Here is an 11,633-nt window from a genome sequence, read left to right on the forward strand (position 1 = left end):
GGCTCGGTCCGGATTTTTCACGTTTATTTTTAATACCGCGCTCCGCCTCAGTCACTTCCCCCGAATCTGGCGGCGGGGAAGAATTATCTTCCTTTTGAAGTCCGGTCAGCCGCCCGAGGCCCCCGAGCCGTATAGGCCGATTGTAATCAATTCGGTCGTCGGAAAGGTTTTGGAGAGGCTCCTTTACGATCGCCTATACCATTTCCTGTCCCGTTGTGGACTGCACCACGAAGCTCAATTCGATTTCACGAGGGGTCGGGGGGCTGTCTAGGCCCTCCATGCTCTAGTTTCCAAAATGCGGCAGCTGCGAGACGCCGGCATGCACGCGCTGCTTATTTCCATAGATTTTCAGGGGGCATTTGACAGTGTGCGGCATCCCCTGGTCCTGAGTTCGCTTGGTGACTGGGGGTGCCCGAGGAACCTCTGCGCGTTGCTCCGGTCGTTTCTTTCTGACCGAGAGGTGGTTTTCCGCTATTTCGCGGGAGACGCGGTCGCGCGTGCCACCTTGGGTTGCCCGCAGGGATCCCCACTGTCTCCCCTGCTGTGGAATGTCGTAGTGCGTGGCCTTTTGGCGGTGGGCATGCCGGAGGGTGTGTCGCTCCAGGCGTACGCGGACGACGTCGTCGTTCTGGTGCCTGGAGCTGGGAGGAAGGAGCTTGAGCGTTTGGCGGACGATGCGCTCGGTCGAGTTGCTGCGTGGGCGAGAGGGGCGAGAATTAGTCTCACGCGACAAGACGGTGTGCGTGCTCATTTCTCCTCCTCGGAAGGGAATGCGTCGCACTATGCCTGCCGTTCACCTTGGCGGCGCCCGCCTGTCTTTCAGGCCTGCCGTCAGGGTGCTCGGCGTCGTCTTTGATCGCACCCTCTCATTCATTCCCCACGCAGAGAGGCTCAAGGAGCGTGCCGAGACGCTGTCTGCCCGCTTGGCGACTTTCTTCCGCATAAGCGGCACACCGGCGCATGCTCCTCTGAGGGCGCTTTACCGCCAGGTCGTGCTGCCAACGCTCGCCTATGCATCGCCCGTTTGGTGGACTGAGCGTCCCCATTCAGGTCTGTGCTCTCGCTTGGTGTCGGTGCAGCGGTCCCCGCTTTTGTTGCTGGCGGGGGCCTATTCCACAACGAGCACGCGGGCGTTGCAGATTCTTCTGCACGCCCCACCCTTGGCGATTGACCTTGACAGGTTAAACGCGGAGTTCGACCTCTTCTCCCGTCGGCGGGAAGTAGCTTTCGGGACGAGGTCCTTCCGTGCTGTCGAGGTCGAGGAGCCCTTCGACAGTTCCGCTCGGCACCCTTCGGAAGCTGTATCTTACCCGCACAGTCTTTTGGATGTGGAGGCGGCGGAGGCTGCGGCGTTGTTGCCGCAGCATCACATCTACACCGACGGTGCTTACACCTCCGTCTCTGCGGGCGCTGCTTTTGTGGCGTTCGGCTTGCGCGGTCGCCTTCGGGCGGTCGGCCGTTTTCGGGTGGAGGGTGCGACCTCTGCCTACGCTGTGGAGCTGGTCGCCTTTACGGAGGCGGTCACCTTCGCGCGGTCGCTTCCGGGTGCGGCGCCCGTTTTCTTCTATACTGACTGTCAGACAATACTATCGGCCTTGGCTAAGTACGCCGCACGCGATTCCAACATTGACAAACTTAAATCAGACCTTTCGGCCCTTCAGACTTCTAGACCGTTTTAACTTTTTCACGTGCCGGGACATTCTGGTGTCCTCGGCAACGAAATTGTAGATGTTGTGGCCTCGCGCGCGAGCTTGTCGCCGCGGGTGAGGCGCGTGCTGCGCTCTAGGGCCCCTGTTCGCGTCGCTTTTCGCGAGGTCGTTCGTGCCAGGTGGGCCGTGTGGTGGCGCGACTTCAACGAGGGTGCCGGGATTTTTTCTTGGGTGCCCGACGTTTTTTCTATACCATTATCATTTCCACCCTCGCGCCCTCTCGTCCCTCTTGTGACCGGCCATGGCCGTTTTCCTGTCTATTTACATCGATTTAGGATTGCGCCTTCTGCAGGGTGTCCGTGTGGAGCCCCTGAGGGAAGCGTCTTACATTATTTGACACAGTGTCCTTTAACGCGTGATGCGGTGGCCAGGTTGCCCGGTCACGGAGAACAGCCTTCTGCAGCACTTTGGCGCAGATGGCTTGATGATCGCCGTGCGTCTGCCATCCTGTGCCAGATTGTCTACATTATTAGTGAGCAAATTCCTGATTATGTTCGAGGGAGACGTTAGCACTCTTTTGGTTTTTTATGTTGCCTGGCCGCCGGTCGGCCGTTCGCGCAGCCCCGTGGTTAGCTCGGGGGTTGGACGACATTTCTTTCGACGGCGGCCCTCATAACTCGGGCCAAAGTTTCTGTCGAGGGCGTGTCCTCGAGGCGCCCTCTTCACTTTGGCCTTGGAGGCCTTCGTCGGTGGGGGTGTTTTCTGATTTTCCCCGTGTGTTTTTCCGGGCGCGTCCATGGGAACCTCCGCGGGATTTAAAAGGTTTTCCCGGCGCGTCCATCGGAGCCTCCACGGGATTTCTTTTCTTTTTCTTTATTTTTTGTTGTGTGCTTATATTTTTGTGTTTTTTAAATGTTTTTTCTTGTAATGTTCTTGTTCTATTTTTATTTTATTTTACTTATACTTATTTATTTATTTTCATTATTATTATTCCCGCGGCATTGTGGTTTTTCCGGGGAGCCTTTATGGGCACTTGAGGTAGGCGATTTATTGTCGTCTGCTCCTCAGGGAACCACATGCCGCGGTTTTATCTGTGTGTGTATGCTTCTTTTTTGTTTTTTTCTTCTCTTTTCCTTTTTCGTTCTTTCTTTTCTTTTTCATTTTGTTGTTGTTTTTTGTGTGTGTTTGATTTAGAATTTTTGTTTTTTTTCCATTTTTGCTCTTTTCTCCATTTCATTTAAAATTTCTTTTCGGGGAAGGAATTTTTCTGTTCTCCTCTTTTCTCCTTTTGTGTCTTTGTCTTTTATCTTTTGCAGATCTCTTCTACTGTTCATCTTCTGCCCGTCTCTTCACTATCCTGTATTTCAACTTTTCACTTTCATCTTTTTCTTCCTTTCTGTGTCTATTTGTCCTTTCTTTTTCTTTTGGGCACCCTCATTCTGAACTAAAATCAATTTTCATCAATAAATCAGCTCGCGCGGGGATTTTTCACCCCTCTGTGCTCGTTGCGCCCTTAGGACACCGTTTCAGTTACCGTGCCCACCACGTTATTTTTCAAATTGACTTTTTCCACCAAATCAAACTTCTGGCCAAATGGCCTTGTTCATTTTTTTTAATTGGTGTAAGCCTGGTGATGCTTCTGCAGGTACAGGCTACTTCTCATTCCCACTTTATTTTTGCCATTGCTTTCCTCCATTCAACCGGGAATGAGACTTCAATTGGGGCGAAGGTAATTCATTACTTGTGTGCGTGCATGTCGGGATCTGTCATAACTATCGCAGCGACAGTATCGAGAATGAGAACGAGATCGTCTCCAGTGAGCTATGGCGGATACCGGGGTGCAGACCTAGGGATTAATTTCGACTAGTTGTGCGTAGACAATCGCCAGCACACGGGCTTGTTTTCCATTTGGACAACATCGACACGCGGCTTCCCGAAAGTGCACTCGACCCAGCTTCGTTGTGTAGCGACCACAGTGTAGGAAATATATTTATATTACATCCGGCATAAATATTCAAAAAAATTCATACGGTAACCCAAAAAGATGATACGAAGTAGTCCCTAAAGAAGAAGAAAGTTGTGCCAGGCTCTCTGGAACAGGTTTTTGCCAGTCGAAGAACAAACGACAATGAGTTTGTTCCCGGCCGCGGCACTCGTGTTCCGATGGAAGAAAAATGCTAGAGGCTCGTGTGCTATGCGCTATCAGTCACTTTGGCCCGTTAAACACTTGAAAACCATAAACGAAAGATTATATAAATAAGACACCAAAAACCACCTGATCCAAGAACCTCGTGATTTGCGCTCTATGGCCTTAGTTGCTCTTGAGGCATAAAAACCTAGCATAAACATCAAGAACCACCTGATGCAAAAAGACAACTGATTAATAGTAGTACATTTTCTTTCACATAGATGGAGACCGCTGTCATATTCACGGGGGCGACAGACGCGTATGAACAAAATTACACAGTTCGCGCCATCCTGATTGGCAACAGCTTATGAGACACAGCATTTTTCTTTGAAGTACCAGCGGTGGTAAATGATTCAGAGTGATTTAAACGTGAACGACCACCGATAGGAACGTTTTCTTGCATGGATGAATGACCACAGAAGCAAAGCAGCTACGACTTCGAACGAAAGGCTTACCTGACACTTACCACGTGTCAGAAAGGACTGTCGGTGCCGGTGTCTGAGAGTTCTTCTGTACTCATTCTAAATTTCACGTGAATCGCAGAACTACGCTCTGCGGGCGTTCGACATTTGAGGAACAGACAGAATGAACTGTGTATAAGAAGGTCAGCATCGACAAATGCGAAGCTTCTGTGGATCCGATACATGGGGTAGGGTGCTTGCATTTGCTAGTAACAAGCTGACACATCACGTGACTACACTTACTAGCTGTTCATTTACCCGCTCCCAATTTAGTGACTGCATATATATAAAGCGGAGATTCATGAAAGCTTTCCCGCGAACTGTCTACGTTGTTCTAATGAAAAAAAATGGGGACAGAAAAAAACAAAATCTAGGGCTCAGCCCCATTCATTTTATGATTATGCCTGCAAGCGATCTCCGACAACAGTACTTAACAGCTAACTGGAATTCGCTATGGAAATAACTGAAAAACTAGACCGCTCAAATTACAGCTCCCGCTGAGAGTACGAAATTTGAATCCATAAAAGTTCTGGTGTAGGCTCTGTTAAACGAAGACCTCTCGTAAACAATGCTGAATTTGCCAGCAGTGCAATTTCCGCGATTTAGGACATCAATGGCCAGCGTTTATTATAATAAAACGCGGTGAGTGGGGGCCAGACAAGGCTGGACTTAATCTATAGTGAGCGAGCACTGCATCTATCAGACGGACGTGAGACAAAATTGGGGAAATCACAAAACACATTTATTGCTGCGGTAAACCTGCCAAAATGCAGATACACAAGAACCGAAATCCACAGAGATAACTGTATACGACAATGACAGACATTAGGTTTTACGAAAAAATGTAAAAACGAATAATGCCGCCCTGCCTGTACACCTCTCCAGAACTTCTCGTACATGTCGACGAACTGCCGCAGTGATTAAAATTTCGTCCAGAAATCTCTCTTAAACGAAGGTCTCTAGTAGCCATTATAATCATCGGTTGCACTTTAAGACATCCATGTACGACAATCTACAACAAACGTTTAATGTCGGTTCAGGCTGGGCTGAACAGAATCTGTGGGACGCGAACACTGCGTACGTCAGACGGATGTGAGGCAAAATGGGCAAAAAAACCCAACTAGGCATTCACAAACGCCTAAGCTGACATTCCAAAAAGACAATTATACACGACAAGGACATTCTTAGATTTGGAAGAACGGAGAAAGGTAATACAATTTATGAATTTTTGGATTGCGTGCATGGTGCATGCATGGCAGACCGCCGTGTGGCACACGCCGGAAAATCGCAAAACGCACATATTGCTCCGGTACACATGCCCAATTGTACACAGGGAAAATCAAAATGCGACATCTTCAACGAGAAGTGTACACGACCAGGACATTCATAAGTTCGCACGAAAATAAAAAGGTAGTGCAAAGGTTATTGCCATATTTACACGCACGACAAAGAGAACGCAAGTCCTCTTGACGGTCTCAAACTAACTCTGTGGACAAGGTCCTTGTTTAGCACGGTTTCACACAGCTGTCGCTTTCCGCAATGTTGAAATTTTCCTCTAGGAAGGCGTCAGGTGAGCTCAGTGGGAACTCGTCAGCGGTCAAAATTCACCTTCCATAGAGTTTAGCAGTTCGTCCATAAAGCCATCAGGACACGGTTCGGCGCCGCTGTCCGTGCTCAGGGCGCCGTGGACAGATGGCGACCAGAGATCTGCACATGAACTGGAATCCCCGGATACCAACGCCGTGTGGCTTGTGGAGTCGGGGAGAGGGCTTGCTACGTCGATGTAGTGGAACCTCTTGAAACGTCTCAGCGGAATGCCTGCGAGAAAAACACGGCGGAAAACTCTCGGTTAGTACTCCAAGCATGCACTCTATGCTTGCAAACATCACTGGGCAAGAAAAAGCGCTCCATGAAAATAAACGGAAAAACTCACCGCCTCTGATGACAACCTTCTGTAGATCTTTCGATTCAAAGAGAGCATTGTCGCCTTCTTCAGCTGTATGCTTTCCTTCCACGGCTGCTCCACATAGGCGTAGTTGGGGTTCGCGCAGGGCCAACTCGACTCTCCGCGGGCAGACGATGTTCCCATTGGGGAGCGTGAAGCGAACGCGGCGGCGTCTACGTCTCGTGGCGACATCCACGGACCGAGGCTGGCTAGCATCCACGATGGGCTTCATGACCACGGCTGAGCAGCAGGAATGCGACCTCGGAAACACGTCTGTCTGATGTGACAGCTGAGCGTCGTCTGGTTAGCGCGCAGTGGTTCGCCACCCCTCTCACTCAACAAAAAGCTCTCTCCCGGAAGTCCACACCCTAGCCCTGCAACCTCCTTCAATCAGATTTCCTTTCCCCTCCTCCGCTCATACAAAAACGTTATCGCCACCTTTCGTTGATAGCTGTCCGGATTAAGCTACTAGCAGCTGAACAGATTCAAGCCAGTCATTTCCGGTCTTTGCATTCCTGTTTTCGGTCTTTTGTAACTTCCCAGAAGCCAGCCCCCTTCTTGCCGCTCCTTAAAAAAAGTGCAGTTTCCATCTGAACCTTCTTACTTCACTTTTCTCGGGGCCAGAAATGGGAGACCAAGCAAGTTAATGTCGTCTCAACCTGATTTTTTCTTCTAGTATTGGTGACCGGAGTCAAAGAAAGATAAGTTTAAAGCTTCCCTCGATTTCAGATGCCGGTGTACTTATGACACCCACATATTTTGAGGAACTTTCGCCTTGTGGTTTTTAGTTTTGCTCGATGATATTGATACACAAAAATTATGTCACAACCCCCTTCTCTCAACTTTTCATCTCCTGTGTCGTCATGGCCAAACTATTAGCTCACCACATTTTCTTGATTGGTGTCTGGATTAATCTGTCTTAGAAATAAATATGTCCGACAGCGGTGAAGGCTGGACCGCGTCTTGTTCTAAGGTTCTGGTTGTGAAACCCCTCCCACTTAACCTCTTCTCTCCCATCACTGCACACACGCTGTAAACATGTGCTGACAACTCTCTCTCTCTTCCCCTCAACTACGTGGAAAATATGTTATTACCACATATTTGTAATTCATGCCAGAAAGGCGCTTTGCTTAATTGCATCTAAGTAGCAAAGCCTTTCATCATAGCTGTTTTGAGCTACAGAAATGGCAATAGGAGGACGGATAATTGTGGTCGAAGCATTTTTTTGTCTTCGTTTTGGAAAGGTCTTAAGGAGTCAAACAATTTCTGTTTGGAATATTGTTTTGAAACATGCCGGTATATGTCAATGGAAAGGAAAACGATAGGTTTTACGTTAAGAGGCTGGAAGCGGGCAGAGTGAGCGAGGGAACATATGCGTGTCTATGACATTCTACTCGAAATCAACAGGAAGAAATGGGCTTGGACAGGGGATGCAATGCGAAGACGATATAACGGCTGGTCCTTAAGGGGAAGTGAGTGGATTCTAAGAGAAGGCAAACGTAGCAAGTGGCTCGAGAAAGTTAGGCGGCCGAAGAGATTAATAAGTTTGCGGGATGCATTGACCGCTGCTGGCAAAGGACCAGGGAAATTGGAAAGAGAGGGGAGATGACTTTGCCCCGAAGTGGTTGCAGTCAGGCTGATGTTGATGTCAGTATAAACGCACCTGCTGCTATACCACGGTCGCTTATCAACTGGGCGCGTCTGTACGCTGTCAGCAGCTATAAGCTTGTTAACCAAACAACCATACTTATGTCGCACGGCTTCGATCGCACTTGAGATGTCTGCACAGAGGTGGCTTGCGTGGTTAAGGCTGAATCACACCCCGTACCTGTCTGCGAATCAGCCAAGCGAGAAATGTCAAATGGCTTCACCCCCGCGGGATTTATAGGAGACCCGCGAATCTGTGCGGGCCGGGTCTGGCAAACGGCCTACTCTTCCCAACGTTTCGGCTGCCGTGTCTCTCTCACTCTGATTCATTTTCAAGACCCCAGGGTTAATCCGATTAAATGCTAGTTATTCAACATTCAACTGCCACTCCCTTAGATTTCATGCTAGCCCGTCCAAAGGGACCAATCATCGGCGAGAGGGATGAAATCGGCCAAGGGGAAGAAAAATTCAGGGGCCACTTTGTTGGCCTTAAGTGCAGTGAGCCGAAAGCATTTAGCGCGGTGTTGCTGCTTGTGTCACTGATGTGGGGTTAAGATGTTTAGTATCGAGTTGTTTGTGAATCTTAAGTGCTGGAGGGGCGTTTGGGAGGCACCCGTCTGATTCGACGCCTTTCCGCAAACACTCTCCAGCATCGTAAACAAGGAGAACAACACACGCGTTGGCAGGAAGTAGCTAGTCGTAAGCACGCTCGGCTGCTTAACGGAAGGATGGTGGTTCGAATCGCATCGTCCACAAAGATTTTTTTTTCTTATCGGGATGAAGAGCGTAACGGACGCTCGGACAGGGTCGCGAGCATGAGCCATTAAAGGCTTTCGCCTTAATAAGTAGACGCCATTTACTAGAAGGGCTCCTTTTAGGGAAAGGGTTGGGGAGGGGGGGGGGGGGGGGGGGGGCATTTGCCTTGCTCAAAGTTGGCTAGGGTGGGGAGCGGTGTAGACGGGAGCAGGCCTGATGCAGCCCCTGTCCGCGGACACAGTGATAGAATCTATGCGCGTGGACAAATCTCGTCTACTTGTTTTTTCTGCTTCCCAGCGTTGCCAATGACTTCAAAGTAATCTAGCAACTTTGGTTCACCAATAAATTTAGTCGGGCGCGAAGCGCGCTGAGGCCGTTTCCAAGGACATCGGCAGGAGGCGCTGCAGCTGAATTCATCTTGAAGTCACTGGTGTCTTTACTTCATCTGGAGGAGGCTGGTGCCGTGCTGCGCGAATTATGCGCTCTTGATTTCCGCGAAAATCGCCCTCTCAATGGATCAGTATGCTAAGACACAAATATGAAAAGCCTGAGCTAAAAAATAAATGATTCTCTATTGGTCCGCCTCATTCATTTTGCGATTGTGGCTGCAACTGGTCTCCGAACCGCGTACTTTTGAAAAAGATCATTGATGAATTGTTAGCCCTTATGGCAGTGACAGAAAGATATTCCGCTCAAGCTAGAGGCCCCGCTGGAAGTACGAAAAGTTAAATGCATGAAAATTCAGTTCGACTCTCTTAAACGAAGGCCTTTTGTAAAAGGCGCTCAATTTTCCAGCAGAGCAATTTTTGTAGTTTAGGACATCCATGGCCAACTCGTACCCTAAGGAAACGTTTCAAGTGGCGTTCAGTCAGGGCTGGACGGAATCTGTGGGAAGCGAATGCTGCATCTTTCAGATTGGCGTGAGAAACAACCGAGGGAAGTGCAACAAACACATTTATTGCTTTCTTAAACATGCCAAACTGCACATACACAAAACCCGACGTCCACAGAAAGAAGTGCCTTGGTCGCTTGACATCTGAGATAATCTAACCAATAGTCATTTCTAGAGCCAGCGACGGAGGAAGGTGCGAGGATGAGAAATTGTCCGGAGAGGGCTCGCCAACTTTCTCGCGTGAATGTGGGCGCTGTGCTGCGTGCAGAAGTGTATAATTTTGCACAGGTTTTCACAACACGTTGCAGTGATTGAGAGAGTTGATGTGCTCTCCTCGCAAGGTGCTTCAGCTGGAGCCCCTTTAAGAGGGCTTACCAGCCACAAGGCGACTTAGATTTGAGCTTTTTCGGTCCATAGAATGCAGCACTTGAGTACTGCAAAGAGGTGGTAACATCTACTTCCCCTGCAGGTGTGCGAATTCCACCGCGACACGAAAGTATTGGTTCTTCCGAGCAGAAAACGTAGAGCCGAGAAGCACAAAAGAATTCACGCCTCTCCAGCCATTAAGCAAAGAAGGGGCAGGGTCAGAGAATTGACGTTTTTCCAGTAACACACCATTCTAGCGGCCGCCAGGCGAAGTACGCTTTCCGGTTTTCACCGAAAATTTCTTCACAATGGCAGGGTGGGGCAGACCGGCTGCAGTTTTTATCAGTGCTGCTATTGGCTAGCCGAAACAGATAAGTGTGAGTCCCCTTTTGACACAATGAACGTAAAAGCGCAAAAAACAAGGACGTAGAATAAGACACACAACACGAGCGCTCACTTCCATCTGATGTTTATCACATGCAAGAAACAGATTTTTATACTCTTGATAATGCCTGCAAGGCATTACTACAGAGTAGTGAAAGATAGTGGAGTCATGGAGCGTTACACTTGAATGATAAAAGATAACACATCTCTTTTTGTGAGAGCAGATTTGACGGAGCACTTTTTTTTTATTCGAGAAGTGTGCCATGAGGCATAAGTTGAAAAAGGAAAGGGGGGGAAGGAATGCACGGGATTGAAAGTTAGTCATCCCCAGCTCGGGCTATCTACAACGCCTCAACAATTTCGCGCATAACTTGGCATTTGTTCCCGTAAAGGATTTTGCACTTGTGAAAAATAGGACGACAACCCTCTTTTCCTTTGCTTTTGCATTTTAGACAATGAATGCTCATGTGCCCCCCTTTTTATTGTTCACAACATAGTCATGCTCACCCATCGCTCATTTATGCATCTTCCCTTTTGGCCTATATAATATTTACCACAGGATAATGGCACTTTATAGACAACGCCTTTCGTGCATCTCGCGAACGGCTTTTGATGCCTGATCGTGCAACAAGTTTTTTCCTGGGCTTCCTGACGTGCAAAGCTAGCACAGTGAAGTCAGCTTATTTGGGGCAGAGAACAACTCGCCAACGTTTACCCTGTTGCCAATTTTCTTTAAAACTGTGCGAAAGCTTATGTTTATAAGGAATGACTGCCAATTTCTTATAGACTGTTGTCTTTTCCGGCTCTTCCTGAGACTTGGCTCCCCATTTTTTCTTTATGATAAGTCCTTCCGCCATAGAAACCAGCACGTGCAACGGATAACCCACTTCTTGCAACTTGGTGGACTGCAGGAAAAGGGTTTCTTCAATTGCATGTTCGCATGACTTTTTTAAGCAGTCGACAAACCCTAAACGAGCTATGTTTCTTTTTATGAGCTTTGAATGCGCAGAACTGAGAAGAAAGGGCATTTTTCCATCCCGGGGATGATTAATCCAGCAACTGTGGTCTTTTAAAAATTTAACTTGATGTCGAAAAAGCGTATGCTACGGTTACCAGGAAGTTCATGCGTGACGGCAAGTCTAGATAAGCTATGCTTAAAATGATCTAAAAAGCTTCCTACCGCTTCATCGAGGGTGATTGCAGTGGTGTCTAAAAGGATTAAGAAATCATCCACAAAGCAAAAAACGTTTATCACCCCTACGTCTTCAAGGCAGGCAAAAAGCCTTCTTTCACGTTCAGCTAAAAATAGGTCACTTTAACAAAGGAGCAACGCTGGACCCTATAC

The 11,633-nt window shown here is 48.5% G+C and overlaps 1 protein-coding gene across 1 annotated transcript; it reads left to right on the forward strand.

Moving 5' to 3' along the window:
- Window positions 1-782: 782 nt before the first annotated feature.
- LOC144119836 (uncharacterized) lies at window positions 783-1,679 on the forward strand. Its single transcript, XM_077652363.1, has one exon. It carries the CDS (start codon window positions 783-785, stop codon window positions 1,677-1,679), a length of 897 nt encoding a protein of 298 aa, XP_077508489.1.
- Window positions 1,680-11,633: the final 9,954 nt, after the last annotated feature.

The sequence above is a fragment of the Amblyomma americanum genome, chromosome 2 (assembly GCF_052857255.1).
Source record: "Amblyomma americanum isolate KBUSLIRL-KWMA chromosome 2, ASM5285725v1, whole genome shotgun sequence".
Taxonomy (NCBI): domain Eukaryota; kingdom Metazoa; phylum Arthropoda; class Arachnida; order Ixodida; family Ixodidae; genus Amblyomma; species Amblyomma americanum.